The sequence below is a fragment of the Engystomops pustulosus genome, chromosome 5 (assembly GCF_040894005.1).
Source record: "Engystomops pustulosus chromosome 5, aEngPut4.maternal, whole genome shotgun sequence".
NCBI lineage: Eukaryota > Metazoa > Chordata > Amphibia > Anura > Leptodactylidae > Engystomops > Engystomops pustulosus.
The window spans coordinates 108061209-108084389 of record NC_092415.1 but is presented as its reverse complement, the minus strand read 5'-3'; the positions used below and the strand labels follow the sequence as shown (position 1 = coordinate 108084389).

At 42.7% G+C, this 23181-nt stretch overlaps 1 protein-coding gene across 12 annotated transcripts in view; it reads left to right on the top strand.

The window, feature by feature from the left end:
• Positions 1-23181, top strand: part of LOC140133134 (uncharacterized) — a 75921-nt gene that overhangs the window by 36618 nt on the left and 16122 nt on the right. For 2 of the 12 annotated variants that reach the window (XM_072152834.1, XM_072152835.1), the window contains exons 7-10: positions 12513-12641; positions 12720-12848; positions 12922-13050; positions 16989-17099. In XM_072152834.1, the coding sequence (XP_072008935.1) occupies positions 12513-12641; positions 12720-12848; positions 12922-13050; positions 16989-17099 (498 nt within the window). The remainder of the gene's footprint in view (positions 1-12512; positions 12642-12719; positions 12849-12921; positions 13051-16988; positions 17100-23181) is intronic. The other 10 variants (XM_072152840.1, XM_072152839.1, XM_072152837.1 and 7 more) reach the window with 10 other exon arrangements.

Here is a 23181-nt window from a genome sequence, read left to right as displayed (position 1 = left end):
CTACACCTCTAATTGTGCCCCCCTCTTTTTGTGGGCCCCTTCTCCTCTAGCATAGCATATTAAAAAAAAAAACACATACCTTACCTTTCCAGGTTCCCCAGCAGCTCTGCTTCTTCTCTGCTGCTGTGGACAACAGGCTGGCAGGCGATGACTTCATCATATCGCACCTGCCGAACTGCAGAGAGGCACGGAGACCTCATAGTTCTCAGCGTTGTATTCAGAAAATTGTAGTGAGATGTTGCACACTATCTATCGATGGGAGCTACATACGGTCATGGATCGATCCCACAAAGTCCACGAAAGTGAAACATAAAAATTTATCTTACTAGAGCTCCTGGTTTTTCTTATTGTCTTTTTATAAAGGCAATGCCAAAAGCTTTCAAATGACCACTGCATTCTAGGATATTAGGACAGTCAAAGGATCCTCCTTTAAGAATAAGCCATGTTCCAGATTTCATCCTATTCTATTCGATATAGTAGATCGCTAAATGGAAGAGATTCGCGCAGGCATAGCGTAATACGTTTTTGCCATTAGAAATACGCACAAACGTGAAGTAAAAAATGTGCATATAAAATCTCAATGCGGGTCCCAGTTTCGCATGCCTGACTCTGGGTTTCGTTAAACACAACTGACAACTTCCAGGGCGTTGCTGTCGTCAAGTCTCCATCCACATTTATACATATAGCCAACACACCCTCTCGTTCATTCATCGGAATCTTTCAATTTCGTCTCGGGGGGCTTTTTGGTTGATCCAATCACCTTTGATATAGGCGCTACACCTCTCTCCTTCACACTGCAATGGGAATTACTACAGACCCGCTCGATCTTTTTAACCCTTTAGTGACCGCCCTTACGGACTTCCCCGTTAATCACTAAGGGGCCTTAGGGTTTCTCCGTCGGCCTTACCTCAAGACTGCACAAGGCCTCCGTGCAGCGAAGAGCAGTGCCCCAGCTGTCTTATGACAGCTGGGACCCTGCTTTAACACTTTGGATCAGAACGGAGAGCTGGTCCGGCTGTTAACCCGTTCGATCCCGTGTTCAATGTTGTGACCGTGGGATCTACGTACCTTCAGAGGGAGGGGGCTCGTGCCCTCTCCTCCAGGCACCCTACGATGCTTTCGCAGAGTACCCTCTTCACTGGCAGACAGCTGAGGACCTAATGAAGCTCCCGGGTTCTGTCATCGGCATCTACCTGCAGATGCCTGACAGACTATGTAGTTGCATATGCTGACAATTCTAAGGCACTGCAATACATGGTTATTGCAGTGCATTAGTATGAACTAGTGATGACATAATCACTAGTTTATATGATTAGTATAAAACCTATGATAAAAATAAAACCTGCAAAAAATTTATAAATATTTATAAATAAAATTCATAAAGATATCGCAAAAGCCCCTAACATATATAAAACAATAAATAATAAAAAAAAGTGAAAAAAAAACATGTTAGATATCACCGCATCCCAAAATGTCCAATATATAAAGATTTTAAAACGGTTATTCCTGGCAGTTAGCCCCGTAACGGTAAAATGCGCTCAAATGTTAAAATCTACACATTTTTGCTGTTTCGCTACACACTTTTTATTATGTTTTTTATCACAGTCCCCAAAATGGTAGCAATGAAAACGTCAGCTTGTCCCAGAAAAAAATGACACCTTAGCCAACTCTGGACTCCTGAGTATGAAAAAGTACCATATTTTCTGGACTATGAGACACACTTTTTAGCAAGAAAATATCGTGCTAAAAAGTGCCTGTGACCGGAGGTCAGGAGGATCCAGTACTGCCAGACCCCCCTGACCGCTGTAAGGGAGATCGGGTGATGCCCTGATATAGAGCTGCACCCGATCTCCCAGAGAGGAGGCTCTGTACTGCTCTCTTCCTACAGGTACGGGACCTGCAGTGATGTCAGAATCATGTGACTGATCACATGCTTCTTACATCACCATAGGTCTCATACTGCCATGCTTCCCTGGGACAGGGTAAGAAGGGGAATGGGGGGTGTGTGTGTGGTTCTGTGTGTGTGTGTGGTTCTGTGTGTGTGTGTGGTTCTGTGTGTGTGTGTGGTTCTGTGTGTGTGTGTGGTTCTGTGTGTGTGTGTGGTTCTGTGTGTGTGTGTGGTTCTGTGTGTGTGTGTGGTTCTGTGTGTGTGTGTGGTTCTGTGTGTGTGTGTGGTTCTGTGTGTGTGTGTGGTTCTGTGTGTGTGTGTGTGTGGTTCTGTGTGTGTGGTTCTGTGTGTGTGGTTCTGTGTGTGTGGTTCTGTGTGTGTGGATCTGTGTGTGTGTGTGGTTCTGTGTGTGTGGATCTGTGTGTGTGTGTGTGTGGTTGTGTGTGTGGTTGTGTGTGTGGTTGTGTGTGTGGTTGTGTGTGTGGTTGTGTGTGTGGTTGTGTGTGTGGTTGTGTGTGTGGTTGTGTGTGTGGTTGTGTGTGTGGTTGTGTGTGTGTGTGTGTGTGTGGTTCTGTGTGTGTGGTTCTGTGTGTGTGGATCTGTGTGTGTGTGTGTGTGTGTGTGGTTCTGTGTGTGGTTGTGTGTGTGGTTGTGTGTGTGGTTGTGTGTGTGGTTGTGTGTGTGGTTGTGTGTGTGGTTGTGTGTGTGGTTGTGTGTGTGTGTGTGGTTCTGTGTGTGTGTGTGTGGTTCTGTGTGTGTGTGTGTGTGTGGTTCTGTGTGTGTGTGTGTGTGTGTGTGTGTGTGTGTGGTTCTGTGTGTGGTTCTGTGTGTGTGTGGTTCTGTGTGTGTGTGGTTCTGTGTGTGTGTGTGGTTCTGTGTGTGTGTGTGGTTCTGTGTGTGTGTGGTTCTGTGTGTGTGTGTGTGTGTGTGTGTGTGTGTGGTTCTGTGTGTGTGTGGTTCTGTGTGTGTGTGGTTCTGTGTGTGTGTGGTTCTGTGTGTGTGTGGTTCTGTGTGTGTGTGGTTCTGTGTGTGTGTGTGTGTGGTTCTGTGTGTGTGTGTGTGTGGTTCTGTGTGTGTGTGTGTGTGGTTCTGTGTGTGTGTGTGTGTGTGTGTGTGTGTGTGTGTGTGTGTGTGTGTGTGTGTGTGTGTGTGTGTGTGTGTGTGTGTGTGTGTGTGGGGTTCTGTGGGTGTATGGTTCTGTGGGTGTGTATAGCTGAGCTGAGGGTCTAAATGTATGTCTGTGTGTACTGTGCTTTAGTGTGACCAACAGGGATATTTTAATTGGTGTAAAATATATTTTTCCTTTTTTTGAAAGCCTAAATCTGGGGTGCGTCCCATAGTAAGAAGCGTCTTATAGTCCGAAAAATACGGTAAATGGAGAATATGGAAAAGGTAATCATTTTTTAGGGTACATAGGTTTTTAATTTTTGGTAAAATCTATTAACACCTAATAAATCCTATATGAATTTGGTATTCCTGTGATCGTACCAAACCAAAAAATATATTAGAGATGCCATTTGGAATGTACAGTAAAGGCGTAAAAAAAGAGCCCACAAGAAAATGGAACAAATGGGGGTTCTTGTCAATATTACCGCATTTTGAATTGTTTCCAGTTCCCATTACACGGGATGGAATATAAAATACAGTGGCAAGGGGATAATATACCCCCTATACCACATGAAAAAGTTTACAAATACTCTGGGATAAGGGTTTGTGGTACCTGAGGCCACCTCCATGTGGCGTTTTGGTTATGATTGGAAATGCAATCCAAAGGCTCCTCTCATGATCATATATTTTGTGTTAACTTGTTGGAAACACAATGTTACCAAAGTAAATGCAAAGTGTTCAAATGAAGAGCCTTTGGATTGTGTTTCAAAATGCAACCAAAATGCCACGTGTGAACGTGGCCCCAGGGCTTTACAAACAGATCCTGGCACTTTAAAACTATTCTGCCTTACAAAAGCTCAATGGCTCCTTCCCTTCCCCGTTAATCCTTTGTTCATTAGCCCATACTCTAAGGAGACATTAAGAGTTAAGTCAATCATACAAAAATATTGGCATATATTGAAGGGGGACCCTACAATTGGTGGAAAAACTATTTTTCGTAATGCACCATCTTTATGATAGAACCTTATGAATAGCTATATAAATAAATAATAGATATGAAATAAATATAGATCTTAGATTTATTAGATCTTAGAACATATAAGGAATACACAATTTGGAGGGGATAGCTATAACATATAATTTATATAATGTAATTACAACAGGTTGGTAACTAACTATACGCTTTCTTGATTTAAAAAAAAAAAAAACAAAATTAGTGTTTATGAAAGGAGAGTTGTTTATATGCTAAGGATTAATTTATGAATGTTTCTATGTAAAATATAATTCAGTGGCGTGTTTGAAGTTTGGACCCCACATATCTGGTTCGTCTGTCTCTGTGGAGAGTGTGTAAGGGTTAATACGCTAGAGTGGTTGCGATAGGTTGAATATTCACCGTATGATGTTTAAAAACATTGAGTAGGTCCGTAGTCATTCCCATTGAATTGTGAGAGGTGTGGTGCCTATATCAAAGGTGATTGGATCAACCAAAAAGTCCGCCTGAGATTCCGTTGAATGAACAGGAAGGTGTGTTGGCTATACGGAAGCGTATAGGATAAAATGAAAATACCGAGCATGGGATTGGAGAACTAGAATGCCTGTAACAATAAATTTGTGAATGAATTTAGTGTATAAGGAGGGATATATTTTGAATACAGGACAAAAAGGTATTTTTTTACAACTGTTTTTATAATGACTGTAAGTTTGTCTGTGTAATCAGATGGGTACAAATGTAAAAATAATATAATATTGTGAGATTTTATGAACATGTAAAAATGTGGACACAGACTTGACGCCAGCAACACCATGGAAGAAGCTGTGTTTAGCAAAACCCAGATTCGGGCATGTGAAACTGGCGTCCGCATTGAGATTTTGTATGCACATTTTTTACCTCACGTTTGTAAGTTTTTAAAATTTATTTGTACTCTTACTGCCAATAAAAACAAAGAGCAGGAGCGCAGTCCTTGTAGCATTGCATACAAACAATCAAACATAAACCGTAATAAGTGACAAAATATACCAGCATGTAACCTTTGGTGTATCTCCTCGTGTATACGCTCCAGCCCCCTTCACACTCTCACCATTTTTATGTAATTCAGAAACAGAACCATTAGGGAGTCCTTGGACTCAATTAAGTGCCCGTAAGGAACTCCCCAAAGAAACATAGGGAGCAAGAAGGAGTAATAGGATGAGGGGAGTGAGGGAAAGGGATAGGGCGAGAGGGGTAGCCAAGTAGGTGGATAGGAGGAGGCGCCCAGGCCGGGTGGCAGGAGGACAACTGCAGCAGTCCGGAGAGGGGATCACCTCAGGTCCTTATAAAAGTTGTCTGTACTCAGCAGATTGCTGGAAGAGGATCCATGGTTGCCAGGTTTTGCTGAATTTCGCATAGGTGCCGTGCAAGGAAGATGTGAGGTCTTCCATACGCATGATGTCATTTACTTTGTTAACCCACATAGTTATTGTTGGAGGATTGGTTTGTTTCCACAGTGCTGGAATGCAGGAACGAGCAGCCATTATTAGAAAGCGCAGTACTGATCTATTGTATGTTTGCGTCGAAACATCACAGTGATGGAGAAGTAAGAGAGGAGGATCCAGTCTCACAGAGTCTCCACAGATCAAGGATATGTAGTGTTGCAAGTTCTGCCAAAATGGGGCAAGAGCCCGACAAGACCAGAACACATGAAGGAAGGATCCTTCCTCTTCTCCGCATCTCCAGCATGTGGGAGGCACCAGCGGGAAGATCGTGTGTAATCGAGTAGGTACCCTATACCACCTAGCCATGAGTTTATACACTGCTTCCTGGTATCTCGAGATGACTGAGGTGCAGTGGCAAAGTTCGAAAATGCGCTCCTTCTGTTCAGGTGTAAGTGTGACATGTAGGTCTGTTTCCCATTGCCTTAAAAACTGAGGACCAGGGTCATCGGGTATGGATAGGAGACATGAATAGGAAGAGGAGAGCGTATGTCGTACAGTCCCAGTGCTGGAACAAAGGCTTTCGAATGAGGTTTGATTTTTAGAAAATTGAGAACAAGGAGGAAGAGAAGTTAAATAGTGTCGTAATTGCTGAGCCCTCCATGTCCCAAGTGGGCATGGATCTGTGATTTCCATGAGCTGCTGAGTCGTTAACCAAGCTGAGTCTCTGCTGACGTGTTTAGCCCTAAACTTGCCCGCCCGCCTCCATTGGTTAAATACAGGGCCGTCACAACCCGGGCTAAAGTCAGGATGTTCCAACACTGGTGTCAGCGGGGAGTGTTTGGGCAGCAGTCTTTCCCTGACGGCCTCTAATTGGCAATGAGAGAGAGTTGGGCCAATCGTAGGGTGTGATTTTAAAGCTGCGTTCCTTTCTATAAACCGCCACGGTAGCTCTTGTAGTGGGATTGTCGTGTAGGACTGCTCCAGCCGAACCCAAGGTTTCAGGTCTGTGTTACAACACCAATCAAGGACTCTGGCCAAATGAGCAGCCGTATGATAACCCTTGAAGTCTGGCAACCCAATCCCCCCCCATATCTTTGGGCGATATAGAGTGGTACACTGAATCCTGGCGGGTTTACCCGCCCAAATGAATTTATGTTGGATGGCATTCAGGGAGCGAAAGTAGGCTTTTGGCAATTTGATGGGTAGTGCTTGAAAAAGATAGATAAGACGCGGGAGTATGTTCATTTTGAATATGGCGCATCTGCCAAACCATGAAAAAATGCCTTTGGTCCACCTGGAGCAGTCCTCCTGTACTCTTAAGAATGGGTAAGAAGTTAAGCGTGTAGAGCTTGGATAAATCGGCTGACAATTGAGTCCCCAAGTAAGTAATGCTTTGTGAAGCCCACTTAAAATTAAAGGACCCTCGCCGTGTCTCAACCAGGGTCTCTGGGAGAGAGACATTGAGGGCCTCGGATTTGGACCAGTTAATGCGAAAATTAGACAATTGGGCAAACACCTTTATTTCCTTCATTAGGTTAGGGAGAGAGATCTGGGGGTTAGTTAGGAAGAAAAGTAGATCGTCGGCGTAATCTTCTATCTTGTATTTAATTCCTTGGGTCTCTAATCCGGAAATATCTTGATTGGCTCTTATGTGTCGGAGGAAGGGTTCTAAAGAGAGAACAAAGAGTAGAGGAGACAACGGGCATCCCTGTCTGGTACCATTTCGTATCTCAAAGCTGTCTGAAAGAGTGCCATTCATGCGGATGGAGGCTGAGGGGCTGGAGTAAAGAGACATGATCCAACTAAACATTTTGGTTTGGATACCGAATGCTCGAAGGACCTCGGACATGTAAGACCAGTTTACTCTATCAAAGGCCTTTTCTGCATCCGTAGATAGGAGCATAAGTGGGATATGTTCCATTTGGGCCTTGTATATCAAGTTAATGGTTATTTCTGGCTTCCCTTCCCAAGAGGAAGCCAGCCTGATCTGAGTGAATGGAGCTCAGGAGTAGGGAAGCGAGTCTCATTGCTATAACTTTCGCAAACAGCTTGAGATCTTGGTTCAGCAGCGAAATTGGTCGATAATTTGAGCATTGGGTAGCATCTTTTCCTGGTTTAGGTATGACAGCTATGATCGCTCCTAGCGCATCCTTAGGAAGTGAGGCTCCCGAAGCTATCTCATTGAAAGCCTTTGTCCAGTGTGGTTCAAGGAGACCAGAAAACTTCTTACGGTAAAGAGAACCCCTCAGGCCCAGGGGCTTTACCCGATTGGGTCTCCTTAAGGGCCAGTTGGAACTATGTCGGTAATGGGGGCTTCTAGGGCTTCTGCCTCCTCCTCAGAAAGAGATGGTAGGGAAGAGTCAGATAGGTAAGTTTGGATTCTATTTCGTAATGCATTTTGGGCTGAGGCTGTGTGGGGCTGGTCAAGATTGTATAGGGATTGATAATAGTCACGGAATGTTGCCGCAATGTCCGAGTTTAAGTGTTTAGGGAGTCCTGAGGGTGTCATGATTTTTGGAATGTATGTACGCAAGCATTGGATACGTAATGCTCTGGCTAGGGATCTGCCACATTTGTCGCTGTACTCATAGAAGTGCCGCCGACACTTCGCTAGGTTTCCCTTTGCTTTACCGACTAACAGTGTTTTAAGGGAGTCACGTGCTTCAAACAGGGAGGTTCGAAGATCATCAGTAGGTGTACGCTTGTGTGACATCTCTAGTTCCCTAATTTTATCTAGTAGGGTAATTATCTCTTTAGCCCTTTCCCGTTTTCGCCGGGCACCGTGTGTAATGAGTAAGCTGCGGATGTTATGCTTATGGCCTTCCCAAGCAATACACGGGTCGATCCCCTCTTCTGTGGTCCTGGTAAAATGCGTCTGTAGGGAATCTCAGATTTCGTCTGTGATCACACTGTCATCTAAGAGGGATGTATTCAATTTCCACTGCCATTGGAAGTCAGATACGTCCGGAAGGTTAAGTACCGTAGAGACCAAGGCATGATCCGAAAAGGTGATATTATCAATTTCCGCTTTCTAGGAAATAATCCAGTCGAGAATACACATTGCGCACTGGAGAGTAGAACGTGTAGTCCTTGTCTCTCGGATGCATTAGTCTCCAGGTGTCAATCAATTGATGGTTATGTAATAATCCTCTGTCTGCGTAGACTATGCTGCGACATGGAGGAGGAGCCCGAGGAAGTATCAATGCTGGGGTCTAGAGCAACATTGAAATCCCCACCCACCACCAGGAGCCCATCAGCAGGATCCTCTATGAGGTCCAAAAAGGAAGTCATAGCTTGGGCTTGTCCTGTGTTTGGAAGATACAGGGAGACAAATGTGTACGTACTGTCTGCTATTTTGCCCTTAACCATAATCATCCTCCCCTCCGAGTCACAGCATGAGTCCACAAATGACCACTGCACTGAAGCAGCTATGAAAATTGAGGTGCCTCTCGCTCTCGGGTCAGTAGTATAGCTATGATAGGCATTTGGGTATCTCCTGTCTGTGAAGCTGTACGGTCTAGCCTCACTAAGATGGGTTTCCTGTATAAAGGCAACCTGGATTTTCTTTCCTTTTAACATATTGAACAAGATAGACCTCTTTTCGGGGCTGTGCAATCCCTTTACATTAAGGGATGTTAATTTGTCTTGTCTGCCCTCCGGCCTAGACGGCACCATAGTGGAAAGAGGGGAAGAGAATTGGGTAAGATGGCGGAAGAAAAAAGAGAGAGAAATAAAGACAATAGAAATATGAGGGTGAGTTGGGTGAAGTGGGAGCGACCTGCGGTCCCAAGGTTCAGCAGGGGGTGGGGGGGGGGTGGAGAAAGATACAAGAAAAAAGCAAAAAAAAGGGTCAAACCCTAAGTCCCTGGAGAATAAAGCCAGGGAAACAACTCCCCCTACCAGGAGGAGAAAGAGTGGGGAACGTAGAAGGCAATAGCGCATGGCTCCATTACCAACGGGCATAAATGAACAATTGCAAGCTTAGAGCGATCAACTTCTCTCACCCGCCTTCAGATGAAATATTAAATCCATATCCATCCAACTATAACACCTACTATCTTTTGCGTAACAGAGAAATACAGATGTTTTACACACTGGGAGGTATTATGTCCAAATCTCGGGCCTTAATGACTACATTTACCTATAGGGTACCCCCATTGCGTCCATACAGATAGCGCTGCAAAGGTGGGAAGGCATAAACCAAACCTTTTGAAGATGGTGTTATATGTTAAATTTTGACAGGCAACCTCCCAGGGTGGACAAAAATTCACAAAGCATTATAAGCAATATGACATCAGTTAGTCTGCAATCAACAGTTGACTTCTGGGGCAAGCTATAGCTAATCATATGACTATGTAAGTAATTAAAAATATAAGCCACTAGGTGGCGACCTAGCTCAGCAACGGTTAGGTCTTACATTGGCATTAAAGAATAATAGTACATTCAAGTGCCCCAGTAATAGTGTCTATTAAACCGTAGAGAAAACTTAAATGTGAATGTAGTCTAGGCAAAGCTCAGAGTACGTCCCTATTTACAAAAGCATAGGAGGAAAATGAGACAAACATAAGTTACATTTGAATATACTTGTGGACGTAAGTCCAGTGTGTGGCATTGAGTGCCAATACCTGAGAACTATGCATGAAGGAAGTTCGGGGAACGTAAGGCTTCCAGTGGTAGGCCCACGGATAAATCCGGACCCAGTGAGGCAGCTCCAGCAGGTTGGGAAGATAGAAGTGGCAGTAGGGTGTCTTCTATTGAGGGACGTCTCCCACGTCTTGACGTACTCCGTCGGCGAGATTGCAGAGAAGGCACTCTGGGTATATCTGTTCCAAGCCAATTAGGGATGGAAATTGGAGGTATATTCCGAAAACAAAAAAGATCAGGGAGGTCATCAGGGCTCCTTAGGAAGAACGGGGTCCCATTATGTCAAAAAATGAGGTGAAAAGGGTGGCCCCATCTGTAAGAGGCGCCAGCTTCCTTTATGCTGTGTAGGAGAGGTTGCAGTAAGCGTCTCATGCTCAGGGTGTGGGCCGATACATCAGGGTCGATACGTATATATCCGAACCATCCACTTGCACGTTTTCCCTGCCCCAGGCTGCGCGCATTATTTTCTCCTTATCCGTGAAGTAGTGTAGACGGCATAGGACGTCTCTGGGGATCCCAGGTTCTGCAGCAGACATTCTGGAGACTCTGTGAATCCTGTCAAACAGAAGAGCCGAGTCTGCAGGGCGGCACAGGATGTCCTTAAAGATTTGCGTTACTCTCTCAGATAAATTGTCTGCTGTTTGAAGTTCAGGCAGGCCCTTTATACGTATGTTGTTTCGTCTGCCGCGATTTTCTTGATCTAATAAAAGGGTCAAATGCGCAGTAGTTCCGGAGCCGCGGCCGCGCAGGGGACCCGGACGAGGGCGCGCAGCTAACAGGAGCTGCACGCCGAAGATTACCTGGTAGGCGGAGTAACGTGGCTACTGGGGCGTGGAGTAGCCGTGACTAGTAGCCTCATGTCTGGCTACTCCACGCCCCAGTAGCCGCATAAAAAAATTTGCATATACATGTAATAAAGTTTTCTAAAAGACACCCGGGACGTGAGGATTAGCTCAAAATAGGGCTATCCTCACGTCCCATCCATCCACCTACCACCCCTTCTACCTTTATAGGTAGAATCAGGGTGGTAGGTGCCCTTTTAAAGGAGGATTGTTTGACTAAGCCAATATCCTCGATTGAAGTGGATGGTCATTTGAAAGCCTTTAGTCAGATTAATTTTTATCATTATGTTCAAATCCATCTGTGTCCAGAGGGCACAGAGTTATAGTCACGCCTGGCAAAAAGGGGCGGAGTCAACATGGATAGTTCCGGAGTTGGCAGGTGTTGGGGCCCAGCGGTGCTTTCATCGGCACACTGATGGGCCACTCCGATCCTGTGGACACAGCTCTCCATACAGAAAGGTAAACTTTCATCTAACTTATCATTTTTTCTCAGAAAAAGTCAGGTTTACCATAAAAACTTTTTGGCAATGTGTACACTATTCTCTATGGGGACATTGGGGAGCCAGAACAAGGACTTCTGATGAAGGGTATCCTTTAAGCTCCATTTCTTGTCTGAAATTCTATATTTCTATATTTACAGCATTTTGTTACCCTGCAGCCAGGATGATCAGGCTGCTTTCTCGTGTGAGTGGTATACACTGGGAAGCTTAAGAGTACATGTTTTCTGTGCAAATAAGTTGTGTGGTTTGACATGAAGAACAGAAAAGTTTATAACTTTTTGCATGGAGCTCCATCTGTCTGACTGCCTGGTATATTTAGGCAGCATTAGTACTTGGTATAAGCCTCATTAGCATTCGCACTGGTGCTGCAACTTGGCCGCATGAAAATGATGTCAGAAGCATGATAAGCAGATTCACGTCATCAGATGTTTATACAAAATGGTCTCTCACTCACTTTTTACAAATTTTGCATAATGTATATGATTAACTTTCTCTCTGAGATTTGTGCTAAATTCCGGGCAAGACGGATAGAAGCGGACGGAGGTGTCATTTTACATAAAGGATCTAAGTCTCCACCCAGCAGCCATAAGACAACAGCAAATTACAGATGCAGACTACAGAGAAGAGAACAGTTAGAAAAAATAAGATCACAGGTCTCAGAATGTCCAGATTTATTCATATACTCGTCTGAAGGCATTTAAGGTTGTTTTAGCTCCCAAAATGGTATTCATGAAAACACAGCTCGTTACACCTTGCATAGCTCCAAATAACGAAGTATGAAATGGTTACTCAAGTTTAAAGCAAAAAAGTAATGTAATACACTTGGGCCAAGGAAACAAAAGTATAATTATGTATCAAATGGTAACACAGGGTAAAATTGTAGCAAAAGAGGGTAAAGAAACCTTTATCGACTAGCATCTGCCAAAGCGAATAATTATACTGGATGTATCAATAGTGGCATAGATACTCACAATAAGGACATATTTTTGGTTCCCTTTAAATTTGTTAAAAAGAGAAAGGGTTTTATATAGCCAGTAAATGTAAAATATCTAACTATTACTTTACGATTAGATCAGTTTTTAAATTTTGATATTTCCTTGTCTTTTTTTTCCGTTAAAGATTTCCAAACAATAGATCATTTTCCCAAAAGCCGTATGGTCATCTTAGATGAGAAAAATGAAGACAACCATTATCCTGCTTCCCCAGCATCCTGTGAGGAGGCTTCTGAGGCTACCCCATCAAACCCAGGTATCTCCTAGAGCCAATTCATTAATTATTATTTTTGCAAATGTATATTTTCTGGCATTTCCTTTATTCCTGTTAAAGATTTCCAAACAATAGACAATGTTCCCAAAGGCCGTATTGTCATCTTAGATGAGAAAAATGAAGATAACGATTATCCTGCTTCCCCAGCATCCTGTGAGGAGGCTTCTGAGGCTACCCCATCAAACCCAGGTATCTCCTAGACCTAGAGCCAATTCATTAATTATTTTTGCAAATGTATATTTTCCTTTATTGACTGTTAAAGATTTCCAAACAATAAACAATGTTCCCAAAGGCCATATTGTCATCTTAGATGAGAAAAATGAAGATAACGATTATCCTGCTTCCCCAGCATCCTGTGAGGGGGCTTCTGAGGCTACCCCATCAAACCCAGGTATTTCCTTGCGCCAATTCATTAATTATTATTTTTGCAAATGTATATATATATTGTATTATATTTGTATATATAATATATATGTATATTTTTTGTATATATTTTGAAAACACTGATTCATGAGGATCAGCCATTCTTATTTTGCTTGTTTGCCTACAGTGAGTTCCATAACTAGCAGTAAAGCATCTTTACCCACGAATGCCCTTTACCCACATTAGTGTCCATTACCATGGTTGTTCACTGGGGTTACCAAGCTTGTTCACTGGGGTTAGCAATTAAGGAGTTTTATTGAAACTGGGACTCTGAGCAGTATTCCAACTTAATGACCCCAAACACAGCCCCCAGATTCATGCTAAAGAATCTGATGCTAAGCTGCACCTTTACCATCTCAATCCCTTTTGAGCATCTGTGGGGCATCTTCACCTGGAAGAGGGAGAAGTGCCAGGTCTCCAACATCCACCAACCTGAAGGAGTAGAAGAGTAAGACAGTTCTTAAAAATAATGTTTGCCACAGAAAATATTGACCCTTACGGCAGAATTTGGCCTATTTCACTTTGCGGTGAACTCACTTTTTTGCCATTGGTCTTGATAAGTTTCATATATATTACACAATATATTAAAAATTGTATACATATTGCATATGTATATAATTGTTTCCATCTGCCAAAAATGTATTAGGCTACATTAACATTTTAGTTATTTTTTTTCTGTTGTAAGTATACATTGGTAGCCTTTCCTGAACTATACTTAAAGCAAACAGTCTGTCATAAGTCATAATATGCAACCCCTCCCACCTTTTACATATAAAAATCAAATTAAGTAGCTTAACAGAAATTCACTAAAAATTTATATTTAGTTATCTGCCTTTAAAAAAAAAAAAAAAAAATCGGTAAAATAAACCTAATGAATTAATGGATCGGCACTGTGAATTCTGTTAATATTTTTATCGCTTCACTTAATAGTAAAAGTTCTGAAAAGTGGTCAAAGGTACATTGTATAACCTAAAAAGTTTTGTCAACAGAAAAATACAAAAGTTATGCCACTAAAAGATGAAAATGCTAAAACTAGTTTCTCCAATTTTTTTCCTTTCAGTAAAATTGGGAAAAAATTTAAAAAAATATATGAATAAGGTAATCATAATGTACCTATAATAAATAGCATTTATAAATAATTTTTATGGAATCATTCCATTGATTACATGGTTATCTTATAATTAGGACAGACAATTGACTTCATGCAACTTTTGCATTACATTACACAATTTTTTTTTTTAATCGCACCTCTATTTTGTTTTTACCTTTGTTTAACACCTAAAATGTTAACAGACCTCTTTTAAAGTTGTTTTACATACATGAAGGTAACAGTTTTTAAAATGGAGTAATTTATGGGGTTATTCTATTATGAAGACCTTCGAAATTCCATTAACCCCTTAACGCTCTGCGCCGTAGCTCTACGGCGCAGAGGTATAAGGGATGTATGAAGAGGGCTCACGGGCTGAGTCCTCTTCATACAAAGGTGGGGGTTTTTGCATTTTGCACAAAACCCCCACCGCTAATAACCGCGGTCGGTGCTTGCACCGATCGCGGCTATTAACCCCCTAAACGCCGCCGGCAAAGTCGCCGGCGGCGTTTAAAAGACGGCGGCGCGTGGGCGCCGCCATCTTTTTTTCGATCGCCACGCCCCCGAACGTCATCGAGGGGCGGCGATCAGTTGCTATGGTAGCCTCGTGTCTTCTTTTGACACGAGGCTATCTGGCAGCTGCATATTCGTTACAATGAGCCAGTGGCTCATTGTAATGAATGTGCTGCAAAAATGCCATATATTGCAATACAGAAGTATTGCAGTATATGGTAGGAGCAATCTGACTATCTAGGGTTAATGTACCCTAGATGGTCTAAAAGATAGTGAAAAAAAAAAGAAAAAAAAAAGTTTAAAAAATAAAAAAAATTAATAAAATATTAAAAGTTCAAATCACCCCCCTTTCCCTAGAACGGATATAAAACATAACAAACAGTAAAAATCACAGACATATTAGGTATCGCCGCGTTCCAAAATGCCCGATCTATCAAAATATAAAAACGGTTACGGCCGGCGGTGACCTCCGAGGCGGGAAATGGCGCCCAAATGTCCGAAATGCGACTTTTACACCTTTTTACATAACATAAAAAATGAAATAAAAAATGATCAAAATGTCGCACAGACCTCAAAATGGTAGCAATGAAAACGTCGCCTCATTTCGCAAAAAATGACCCCTCACACATCTCCGTGCGCCAAAGTATGAAAAAGTTATTAGCGTCAGAAGATGGCAAAAAAATTTTTTTCTTTTTTGTACACATTCGTTTAATTTTTGAAAATGTATTAAAACACAATAAAACCTGTATAAATTTGGTATCACCGCGATCGCACCGAACCAAAGAATAAAGTAGGCGTGTTATTTGGAGCGAAGAGTGAAAGTCGTAAAAACTGAGCCCACAAGAACGTGACGCACGTGCGGTTTTTTTTCAATTTTTCCACATTTGGAATTTTTTTTCAGCTTTGCAGTACATGGCATGTTAAAATAAATATCATTACGGGAAAGTAAAATTTGTTACGCACAAAATAAGCCCTCACACAGGTCTGTACACGGAAAAATGAAAAAGTTATGGATTTTTGAAGTTGGAGAGCGAGAAATGAGGCGAAAAACCCTCCGTCCTTAAGGGGTTAAAAGCTGAACAGCATGTGAAAAATGGCAACAAAAGTTAAAAGCCTTACAACACCCTACAAAAAGGAGAGGATGGTCACAAAATGCCAACATAATGCAGACATTTTGCAAAATGTTACCATGTTATTTGGGTGGTATTACTCTCTGCCTGGAAATATGAAATATTTGCCAAATGTAATTTTTTTCTTAAATAAATGCAAAACCTATCACTCAAATTTTTAAACTAAACTAATGAAGTACTATGTGTCATGAGAAAACAGTCTTAAAGAGAACAGTCAGGCAAAATAACCCCTCTAATCTAAATAGATTTCATAAACTGCCATTAGAAAGCATTGCCTCTATCCCTTCATTGTCCCTCTACATGCCTGTAAACCTAAGCAATGAGGTCCTAAAGCTGTATGCAAATGACCTGTGAAATGTCCACTGAGTCATTAGCATATTCAAGCTGTCCAGCTTATTCATGAGGGGGCGGCACAGCCACACCCCCAGTGCATGACTGACAGCTGCTCCATGTAATGGCTGCTCCATGTGCTTGCTGGTGGCCACGCCCCCTGAAGTGTGTGTGTGCGCGCGCGCGCGTGTGTGTGCGCGCGTGTGTGTGTGTGTGCGCGCGCGCAAGATACAACAGTTCCAGGCTGCAGCCATGTTATAGCAGAACATGTCAGGTACTTGTGTAGCTCATGTCTGTGTATTAGGAGGATGTAGCATGTCAGCAGATGCAGCACACACACCAGCAATGCTTTACTACACACAGACATGAGCAGGGGGAGGAGAGGGGAGTGGTAACAGTGGTGACATCACTGCCTCTGACCATGTGACCAGCCTCATTTACATGATAAAGAATAGGTGATTTTATAATGATTAATGTATGAATTGACTAGATAAAGGCTGGGATGGGATCCTTGTGAGCTGCTCCAACAGGTTGTAGTGCGAGAAATAGTGACAGAGACCTGATGACAGGTGTCCCTTAAAATCACCTGGTTATGTTAAAATATTGCAAAGTTATAACAAATTATAGTGACACATGCCAATTTCTAAAACTAGGGAAGGTTAAAAATGGGGTCCGCAGTAAGGGCTTTAAAGTAGAAATTATACTGGATTTGCAGGGATTGGTTTTGAAAGAGTTGAAATGGACTTGCTCATTAGATTAATGATAATGGAAAAACTAGTTTTTGTATAGTATTGTTGGCAAGTATTTTTTTCAATTACATTTTTTTTTCTATAATAAATATATCAGATAAACCCTCAAGGAAGAGACGTAGAATCAAAATGTCTAAGGATGATCATACTGCCCCAAAGTCACCTGTATCTGTTGTATCGAGCTGCTCATCTTCCAATTTTGCCCCAGGTAATTTTCTAAAGTGTTTTGATTTGTGAATAAATGTTACGTAAAGGAAACCTGACATCAGGAAGATCAATTTTACATATGACAAGTTCTAATAGCTTCTGGCATGTTAATATGGTGTCACTGGCGCATACAGGACAAACAATTTAGAGCAGGGGTCAGGAACCTTTTTGGCTGAGAGAGCCATAAGCGCGACATATTTTAAAATATAATTCGGCGAGAGACGTACAATATGTTTAAAGGGACACTGTACTAAGACACAACTGGACCGAAACAATGGTAATTAGCTATCAAATAAAAACTAGATAATTTACATGCGAGCTTGCAATCCATAACATCTCGTCCAGCACTTTGGCTTCTTTTTAATGTGTTGCCTGGATCTCCTTCCCACCTGATGATGAGAGATGCAGCTTTCAGGTATGCGCAGGGAAAGGAAGAAGCCAGAGTGCTGGGCGAGATGTCCTGCATGGCAAGCTCCAATGTAAATTATCTAGTTTTTATTTTACAGGGAATTACCATTGTTGTGGTCCAGTGGTGGCTTAGTACAGCATGGACAGACACTGTTACACACAAGCCTCAGCTGCTGCAGAACCTCCTCATACATGCAAAGACGACAGGAGAAAGACCTGCCATCTTTGTATCCCGCACAGTCACTTACTCTGGACATTTACGAGATGAGTACCACTCACCCCACCGTTATCAGATGGGTTGTAGACAATGGGACAAAGCCCATTGTTTGTGGCCTGCAAAATGCCCCCATGTTAATGTGCATGTGGCCTAATATTGCACACACACACACACACACACACACACACACACACACACACACACACACACACACACACACACACACACACACACACACACACACACACACACACACACACACACACACACACACAGTACAATACATATGACACACTGATACTGCACACACAGTACAATACATATGACACACTGATACTGCACACACAGTACAATACATATGACACACTGATACTGCACACACAGTACAATACATATGACACACTGATACTGCACACACAGTACACTACATATGACACACTGATGCTGCACACACAGTACACTACATATGACACACTGATGCTGCACACACAGTACACTACATATGACACACTGATGCTGCACACACAGTACACTACATATGACACACTGATGCTGCACACACAGTACACTACATATGACACACTGATGCTGCACACACAGTACACTACATATGACACACTGATGCTGCACACACAGTACACTACATATGGCACACTGATGCTGCACACACAGTACAATACATATGGCACACTGATACTACACACACAGTACACTACATATGACACACTGATACTGCACACACAGTACACTACATATGACACACTGCTACTACACACAGTACACTACATATGACACACTGATACTACACACACAATACACTACATATGACACACTTATACTACACACACAGTACACTACATATGACACACTGATGCTGCACACACAGTACAATACATATGGCACACTGATGCTGCACACACAGTACAATACATATGCATAGCTCCCAACCGCCCCGATTTTGACGGGACTTTCCCGTTTTTCGTACCTCTGCCCCGCGTCACGGGCAGCTATGAGATTGTCACGGATTCTCCCCCCAGGTCCCGCTGCTGTGTCCGCATAGTAAATACTTTGAAAGTCTGAACTCACAGTACAGAATGGCTTCTACAGACATCGGGAGGGAATCCTTTTCAGAGAAGTGTCGGGCTTAGCGGAGAGAGCAGGGACCACGTCATCAGCTTCAGATCAGCATCTGTCCATATATGGTCACTGCATCTCCTAGGGTTCCCCAGAGCAGACATCGGGCAGGGAATCCTTTTCAGAGAAGTGTCGGTTTAGTGGAGAGAGCAGGGACCACGTCATCAGGTCAGATCAGTATCTGTCCATATATGGTCTCCAGGGCTTCCCCAGACACAAGCTCTTTATATAATTAAATTAAATAAAGTTTTGTCCAGGCTGAGATTCGAACCTGGGACCCTCTGCACTGCAGACAGGAGCTTAACTAACTGAGCTATAAGCCCAGTGATACAGAGCTGAGGATTTCTGGTAACTAAGACATGTTATCTGCCATTTACACTGTGACACAGACTAATGCACTGATATATAGAGAGGGATCTTCTCAGAGATTATTATTGTAATTATTGAGACTATTATTATTATTATTATAAATTTTATTATTTTTATTATTATGGAGATGATTATTAATAATGGTAAAAATAATCATCTCAATAATAATAATTATCTCCATAATAATAATAATAATAGTCTCAATAATTACAATAATCTGAGAAGATCCCTCCCTATATACCAAGGCAATATATAGTCATAGTTCTTAGTTACCAAAATTCTCCACCTTGTTAATCACTGAGATTATAGCTCAGTGGGTTGAGGCGCTGTGTTATTATTGTACATGGACACTGCAGGTTCTGGGTTCAAATCCCAATGAGGATAATTTTTTTTTTTTTTTATTGAGATGATTTTTATTATTTTAATATGGCTAAAATTTGGGGCGTGGCCAGGGAGTGATTGGGGGTGTGGCTTAGGGGGATCGCCACGGCACGCTATGCGTGCCGCCATTTTGTCCCTCTTTCCTTTTTACAAATGTTGGGAGGTATGCATATGGCACACTGATACTACACACACAGTACACTACATATGACACACTGATGCTGCACACACAGTACAATACATATGGCACACTGATACTACACACACAGTACACTACATATGACACACTGATGCTGCACACACAGTACAATACATATGACACACATTTACAGTTACTTTTATACACTTACAGCCTGTGGTGGAGATAGAAGTCTTCTAAATAAATCCTCCAGGATATCAGTGCAGGGGTCTGTACAGAGGCTGCACAGGAAGCTCAGTGTCTGCTCTCTGTGCTGGATCCGGGCAGACATGAGCTGCAGCCCCTCCCCCCTCCTCACACAGTCGGCTCCTGCAGGAGGGGGTCAGGCACAGCTCCAGCAGCACGAGGTCCCGGCAGACTTAGTGTTTGGTCGCATGACCATCAATCGGGCCATCAGCTGCAGTAATGTAATGTCTGCAGCGCGGGAGGGAGGAGAGAAGCCAGGCTTTTTAAAAAACCCAATCTCTGGATGCGTCCTGGCCCTGTCTGCGAGCCAGATGCGGCCATCAAAAGAGCCACATCTGGCTCGCGAGCCATAGGTTCCCGACCCCTGATTTAGCGTGTAACTTTGCAATTGGACTTCGCTGTTAAGAAAGAGAATAGCCCACGCTTACCCTTCAAGTATGTAAAAGCGAGAATTAATATATCTACCTGTCCCAATTGTATAGTAAAGATTTACAGTGGTACCTGCAATGTTGCCGAAAGGTTGCTTTAGAGTCCCTTAGGCTACATGTACACGAACGTGTCCATCCCCTCTCCATTGTGATGCATGGAGCATGGCCGACCACAGAGAGAAAGATAAAACATGTTACCGCCAACGGTAATGGGACTTTCATAGCATTAATTCTTCCATCTAAGTTATTAGTATTAGCCATTTCTGTTTTGACATGAGACAATAAAGTACTGTCATAACCCTTTTGGGTGAATTCTTTCTGTAAACCTTCTGGCCCTTCCTCTAGCTTGGTACAGTTACATCAGTGTCTTAGAAATTGTCTCTTAGGGATGTTATTTAGCCATATTGGTAATGCTAGTTTTCAATATCAAACTGTGGTCTAACTGTGAACTGAAGGTTGGTGTAAATTCTTGTAAAAAGTCATTTTGATTTAAAGTGGAGGGCATCCCCTCTCTAGACATAATAAACACAAACACCAAGGAAAAATGTATTGGTTTTTGGTCTAGAAAAAAATTTAAAGAATACCTGTATATGTATATTTTTTATTTTAATTAAAGTATTTACATATTTATATATTAATATATTTTGGCTCGAGTATAAGTAAGGGTGAAAAATGCAACAACTACTCGTTAATAAAATATCCAGTGGCAGCCTTCCCTCATCAATAAAATGTCCAGCAAAGCCCCCCCCCCCTTTAAAAAATAAAATGTCCAGCAGTGCCCCCTCTAAAAAATGATTGTCCAGCAGTGCCCCCTCTAAAAAATGATTGTCCAGCAATAAAAATAATAAACTCACCTCTGCCGCTTACCCCTGTCGTCCTCTTCTCTCCGCGGCGCACCTTCCGACTTCCCGGCAGTGCGGGCAGCATGCTCTCTGCCCGCACACACACACTATGACGTGGCATGTCGCCGCCCCAATGACATTATTATTATAATAATAATAATAATCTTTATATAGCGCCATCAAATTCCGCAGCGCTTTACAAATCATAGGGGACATATACAACTATATTACATTACAAAGAACAAACAGTCATATGAAACAATAGGAGTGAGGGCCCTGCTCACAACAGCTTACAGTCTATGAGGATGAGGGGGTGACACGAGGTTGTATAATGGTCCAGCCATTCTTTATAAGGGAACAATATAAAATAATTTAATAAATAATTTACTAAACAACGATGTTGCTGCTTGAACCAGCGATCAGCCACCATCTTATTTACAGGGTCCTAGGTGAAAAAGACTGCAGAGAAGCCTGGAGCTTGGTATATGTCTGCTGTTTGCCAGATAACAGATGGTAGATAGGACATAGGATGGATTAGTAAAGGGAGAGTTGACATTTCATGCGGTTAGCGAGTGTGATAAGCTTGCCTAAAGAGATGGGTTTTAAGATCACGTTTGAAGCTTTGGAGGATGGGTGTTAGTCTGAGAGTCCGGGGAAGGGCATTCCAGAGAATTGGTGCAACTCGGGAGAAGTCCTGGATATGTGCATGGGAGGTTCGAATTAAGGGAGAGATTAATCTAATGTCACTGGCAGATCGAAGATCACGGGAAGGGCGAAAGACTGAGATGAGAGAAGAGAGATAGGGAGGTGCAGAATTATTCAGAGCTTTGTGGATGAGGGTTATTATTTTAAAGTGAATACGGAAGGAGACGGGCAGCCGGGGCAGTGATTGGCACAAACTGGAGGCATCCATGTAGCGTTTGGCCTGAAAGACCAGCCTGGCTGCTGCATTAAGAATAGATTGAAGAGGAGAGAGTTTAGACAGTGGAAGGCCGATTAGTAGGGAGGTACAGTAGTCTAGTCGAGAGTGAATCATAGCAACAATTAGCATTTTAGAAGTTTTAAATGTCAGAAACGGCCAGATTCTGGAGATGTTTCTGAGATGCATACAGCAAGAGCGAGCAAGAGATTGAATATATAGTGAAAAAGAGAGGTCAGAGTCCAGCACAACCCCAAGACAGCGGGCCTGCTGCCTCGGTGCTATAGTGATCCCACAGACCGAGATGGAGAGGTCGGGGTTGGGTTGGTTAGTAGATGGTGGAAAGACAAGATGTTCAGTCTTAGAAAGTTTAAGTTTCAAGAAGAGAGAGGACATGATGTTAGAGACAGCAGAAAGACATTCACTAGTGTTCTGGATTAAGGCAGGGGTGATGTTACGTGCAGAAGTATATAGCTGGGTGTTATCAGCATAAAGATGATACTGGAAACCAAATCTGCTGATGTTTTGTCCAATGGGGGCAGTATAGAGAGAGAAGAGAAGAGGACCTAGAACTGAGCCCTGAGGAACCCCAACACTGAGAGGAAGATGAGAAGAGAAAGTTCCAGAAAAGGAGACACTGAAAGTGCAGTCAGAGAGATAGGAGAGTGCAGTGTCCTTTAGGCCAATGGAGTGAAGCATTCTAAGGAGGAGCTGGTGGTCCACAATATTGAACGCTGCCGATAGATCCAGGAGAATAAGGAGAGAATAGTCACCTTTGGATTTTGCAGTGAGGAGATCATTGGAGACTTTAGAAAGGGCAGTTTCAGTGGAATACATAGAGCGGAAACCAGATTGTAGGGGGTCAAGGAGGGAGTTAGCTGAGAGATAGCGGGTTAGTCGAGAATAGACCAAGCGTTCCAGGAGTTTGGGGATGAAAGGGAGGTTAGAAACTGGTCTGTAGTTAGTAGCATTGGATGGGTCCAGTGAAGGTTTCTTTAGT